Genomic DNA, 6,000 nt, shown 5'->3' with positions numbered 1-6,000 from the left:
GTAATTATACCATACACAAGCCAGGTTCAACAAGAAATATGGAATATATACTCTGGTCGTTCTATGTCACGACAACACGCATCTATGCCATACAATGCGTCTCTATGTCATTGATTCTGCTGTCTTCGAAATATAAGTCAAAACTTTCAGAATTTCCATTACTTTGCCCGATTTTTCTTTGATGTTACTGTACTGGTGCCGGTATAATTATTTTGTTATTCTCCAATATGTTTTCTTCATTCATCAGCTGGAAAGTATTCATAACTCACAGTGACAAATGCCCCTCAGTTGAAAGTTGTGATTCTGGTAACTCACAGTCACGAGGGGGTAATGAACGGGTGCTATAGCCCGAATATAGGCCAGGCAATATGTGTTTTATAATATACCTCATGCTGTGAACTCGCGGTGGCAGACGACATCGTCAGAAGCTGCCATTTTGACCTGCTGTGAACGCGCGATGGTCACGTGACCATGTAAATGTTGATGGAACTATTTCCCTAGGGAAATAGTCATTCTATTTTCCTATCACGTGACTGATTCTAGCGAATCATGGCACAGCATTATCACTAGGTATATTATAAAACTAACTATTCACTATAACAGAGCTGACTGTGGACCACATTATCACTCAAACACCTCTTAATAGGAAGTGGTGTCCTGTAGTTTTGAAACATCAAGTCACGTTTTATGGCTGAAATCTATCTTATACAATCAAATTAGTCTGACTAGTTAGTCAATGGCTCTCACACACTAGCCTGTCTAAGGATGTATGTGTGTTCATAGAGAATAACTAACGGAAAGTTCCAAGCTACTGAATAACTAATAATTACATTTCGTTTCGAAGGGTTAAGGGGGTACAGGACACAGAAAAGCATATACGGGTTAAGAACACATGTATACACTGTGTGTGAATTGCACAGTTGAACAATGTATGTGCTTGTTGAATACTAGTATAATTGTACTCATTATATCAATTTCCATTAAATTTTGGAAAGCCTCCAGTAGTTAAAGTGGGGAGGGCAAAGTGAAGCAAAGACGGTCACATACACTGTGACTTTCCCCAAAACAATCTTCGCAAAAGTAGTCATCTATACCTATTTTACTGAAAACGGACACTCTGACACAGTGGTAAGAACCTCCACCGTTGCCACCACTAAGACGCACTGCACTGGTTGTTTTCCACCACTACCATCACAGTGAATTTGTGCGAAGGCATTACATTTTCCTTGTAATATTTAAGTTAAACAAATCCCGTCTGCCTAACTGAGGTCAACATCCTAACTACATTTATACTCAAACCACTAACTGTAGTGGCCTGAGATTTATCTTAATATCCACACTCTTCCCACTTTTCTCCTGAGACCCACCCCTCTCCTCATATCACAACTAACAGTTAACCATTACATTGTTTTCAGCAGGATTTTTCAAATAATATATTCTGATATACATATTGTGGTAGTGATATCAGTGTCAATGGCGGGATGCCAAAATCTCATAATATTAGTCATAGTTAAATGTAAACCACCTACAATTTCATTTCTTAAATAAAAACCCATCCCAAGAACCACTCCGTAAAAACTAACCAATCCCCTCAATCACCCCCTTCCCCGTCGCCCACATGTAATTTCTAAAGGATCAACGATTGTGTTGCAGAGATTAGCAACCATTTATCTGCTACAGTTGTGTGACAACATGCAATCTAATACTGGAACAGCATACTACGATATGTCACTTTTCTTTTATGAAGGCCCACACAGACAAAGATACAATTATTGAGTTGATTTATTTATATGCAAATTTCCACAAGCTGTTTGCGAACGGGTCAGAGGATCACATGTTATATAGTGAATGGATTGATACAATTGCTGGTACTGTACTAGCTGTATGTACGGATGTATGTATTGTACAAATAGTCATAACTGCGTAAAAAACTTAAACCTCAATTGTCGCAACGATTCATGAATTGTTGATTATATAGTATCGACCATACAAATATATATAGGTTAGTCGTTCGATGATCGCAACAAGCGTGAAACTCTGAGTAACGACTTATTACATCCTTTATATATATATATATATATATATATATATATATATATATATATATATATATATATATATATATATATATATATATATATATATATATATATATATTCACGAAACAGGCTTGTAGAGACGTAAAAACCCAACTTGATTTTCTTCTACCCTCAACATATACTCCGCTCTGCGTGCAGACGTATCGAGCACTGTACTACGGACAAATCTTACCACTGACTTCCTATATATATATATATATATATATATATATATATATATATATATATATATATATATATATATATATATATATATATATATATAAACACACACACACCCGCGCGCGAACATGTAGTTAGCAACCTCCGATCCCTGCCTCTCAGTGTCAATTAGGTAACTTCTATACTATCAGTAACCTACACAAATCTGTCCTATCTATGACCATTTTTGAAAGTTGAGGTCAATCTATCTTTTCTAATCGTTGTTTGTACGCTGCGCCAGCTATGATTTAGAACTGATTTGATCGGTGTTAACTTTTTGTGACAGCAATCAGCTCACAAAATGTACCAAATAGTAATCATATGCATGTACCAGCTGTCCTATATTGATGATAACAAGTTATATTTCATTTTCCTAGGATTACTTCCACTACCCAGCCTTTCAATAACATATTTTTATTTATTTTTTTACAAATGTCTGTCATACAAAGAGTCTACAATCCCATGCGTTTCCTTTCTTGTTTGGCCTCATTTCACAGTCAGCCGCGCTTCACATCCCCTGTACATGTGTGACATTTGGTTTTAAATATCATTCATAGATTATTTGCATAAATTATCGCCACTTACATTTATACCGCCCATAGGCAGTCGTCCTACCGTTGCTTTTTATTTGTTCGTCGTGTTGATGGGTCACCACAGTCGCACTAAAGCCTTGGATAATGCAGTAAACCGTAATTGAATCGAAAATGAATGTATCTAGAGGAGTACCTGTAATCTTTGTTGGTGTGGTTACTGTTGTTTTGGTGGATATAGGACTCCTTCATTTGTATGAGGCAAATTCAAGGGTATGCGAAGGGTGGAGAAGTGAACTTTCTGAACATGGTATAGAGAGGTGTTTATGCTTACAACCATCAGCCCATAATCGCAATAACACCACACAGTTAACACAACTTGGAAATGACACACGAAACATTCCTCGAAGTGGTGTAAATGTTCTGATTATAGCCGGAGAGCGTACGGGTTCCTCTTTTGTCGGAGACTATTTCCGTTCACATCCAACCATTTTCTACCTATTCGAGCCGTTGTACAGTTTCAGAGACATCGCCAATTTACCACAGATGTCCGTTGTTGGGGTGGATGTGTTAACGAAAATATATGATTGTAACTTCAGTGGATACTCTACGCAGTGGGATAACTATTTCAAAAGGCTAGTACCAGTTACGACCTCAAGAGCTATGAAAGCGTGTGCACCTTTGACAACAGCTCAGGTCGTCAGCAGGTGCTGCCAGCGAACGCAACATAGGGTTGCTAAAGTAATACGCTTGTTAGATGTCAGAGATCTGATACCACTGATGGAAAGTCCTACATTGAACCTGAAAGTTATCAATGTTGTTCGCGATCCGAGAGCTATGATGTCATCTCTAATGGCTATGTATTACTCTAACTGGATTAGTAACAAAACTGAGGCCAACAAAGTACGAGACGTTGGCGATTTAAATGAGTATCTTTCTGGGAAATTGAAACTCTATTGTGAGCAAATGTTACGGAATTATTTGTTATTCACAGCGAACGGTTCACAGGCTTGGAAGGAAAACTTTATGATCGTACGTTTTGAAGATATTGCATCTCATCCGCGCAAGTATGCCAACATCATGTACTCCCACGCTGGAATCAATATGTACAAAGAAGTTTATAAATGGATCGCCGTTAACACTCAGTCAAACATGCGTACACATGATAGTTTTGGAACAATGCGAAAGTCATCAGCTGTTGTTAACGATTGGCGAAATAGAGTGACTTTTGAACTTACAGAGAAGATTCAAAAATACACCATATGCAGAGAGTATATGCACAAGTTACATTACAGTTTGGCTCTGAACACAACAATACTGAAAAACAAAAATATGCCTTTGTTGACACCTTTTATTTAGATTGTTTGGGGATTACAAAGTGATATGGTGTAGAACAGGGCCCTTCGCTTGTATCTTGGGATTCATAGATTTATGCCTATACATGCTATTACTAGGGATACTGGCTGGAATTCTTGCAGAATTCGCAGACATATTGCTATGGTCAGACTCTCATCCATTGGACGAGAACAGACTACTAAGAAAAAATTTCTTTGTAAACTTCTCGATGAGTTGAATTTAGATGTGTATTTTGATGTTCTTTTTCCTCTTGATTTATCCGTAGTAGAACAGCATTTACGTCATCAGCATCAATTAGTTTGGGTCAAAAATATCAACGAAAAACTTATAAGCTTCGTACATAGGCTGTTTTCAAAGATACTTACATCACTGAACCATACGTTTCTACGAGTCTTGCAGTGCAAGGGAGGAGCTGGTAGTTTTCTAAGTGAATTTTGTCCTAGTAGTGATTCTAACACGTCATTTTGATAATACAACTACAAGAAATGTATAATGTCACACGAGTGAAGAAAATGTTGCCTCAACTTGAAGTTTAAGTCACAAATCTATACATGCTAAAAGTATACATAGGTTGGATAACTGGTATCTCGACTGATCGCTCATTAAAGTTCACAAGATCTAAGACGATGTAAACGGAATGTGCTGCCCCCCCCCCCCCCCAACAAAAACGTACATATTCTATAGTTGTGTACATAGTAGTGTTTGGGAAACTAAATAGCGCCATCTCTCGATAAAACATGAGCCTATCACTCACTATATATATATATATATATATATATATATATATATATATATATATATATATATATATATATATATATATATATAACTCGGTGAGTATCAATCTCCTAAGACAGTGCTCTATACCGCAGTGGCAGAGCGTATTAGTTTTGGTAGTACTGGAATTCTTTCTTGGTTGTAATATGTATATGTGTGTATGTGTGTGTGCGTGTGTGTGTGTGTGTGTGTGTGTGTGTGTGTGTGTGTGTGTAAGACTTTATAATGCATTCATATTCATTGATCCTATGGTTAATACGGCGGCCCCTAGGCGACAATACAAAATCTTTTTTCTATGGTCAACTTTGACTTCTAAAGCACACACTTTTAATTCTTTCAACTAAACTTTACTTTCCAAAGAATGAACTTTGAATTCTTGAAAGGAAACTTTTATTTTTCGAGAGTAAACTTTTAATTCTTTGAACAAAACCTTTCCTTCCAAAGAACACACTTTTAATTTTTTTAATAAAGCTTTTTCCCAAAGAACGAACTTTTAATTCTTGAAAGGAAACATTTCTTTTTTCATGAGTAAACTTTTTCTTGAAAGAAAACTTTTGTTTCGTAAGAACAACTTCTAATTTTTGAAAAGAATCTTTTATTATTTTAGTGTATATCTTTTAATACTCATATATCCCAAGAACAAATTTTTGCACTTTCTGTATTAAACTTTTGTCTTTCAAGAACAAAATATAATACTATGAAAACTTTTGTTTATTTTCTGATTTGCTAATCACTCTTTAATTCAAGTAAATTTGAAATTCCAAGTCAAAACTAAATTTCATGGTGCCAGTAACGTTTAATTTCAATATGTGAAACTCTCTGCCTACGAGGGCGCAATTTAAGTTTCGTCAAGTTTTCTCTGAGTGGGTGTAATATAAACTATTTGCATGCAAACTCTCTTTTGAGACGACAAAATCTTTTTTTACACACTGCAAACTCTTTTAATGGCAGCGGAAGTGAAGCTATCCCACAATTCCTTGGACCAGTAATTGCAGCATTACACATACCTGGCCGGCGACATCAGCTAAGACAGCCAT

The 6,000-nt window shown here is 36.4% G+C and overlaps 1 protein-coding gene across 1 annotated transcript; it reads left to right on the top strand.

Annotated features, from left to right (window-relative positions):
- The first annotated feature begins 3,004 nt into the window (after window positions 1–3,004).
- On the top strand, window positions 3,005–4,189 carry LOC144442121 (carbohydrate sulfotransferase 3-like). The gene has a single exon (XM_078131389.1). It carries the CDS (start codon window positions 3,005–3,007, stop codon window positions 4,187–4,189), a length of 1,185 nt encoding a protein of 394 aa, XP_077987515.1.
- Window positions 4,190–6,000: the final 1,811 nt, after the last annotated feature.

This window comes from Glandiceps talaboti, chromosome 11 (genome assembly GCF_964340395.1).
Source record: "Glandiceps talaboti chromosome 11, keGlaTala1.1, whole genome shotgun sequence".
NCBI classification, from domain to species: Eukaryota; Metazoa; Hemichordata; class Enteropneusta; family Spengelidae; genus Glandiceps; species Glandiceps talaboti.
The sequence above is the reverse complement of the archived record's forward strand: the minus strand, read 5'-3'. Positions and strand labels throughout refer to the sequence as shown.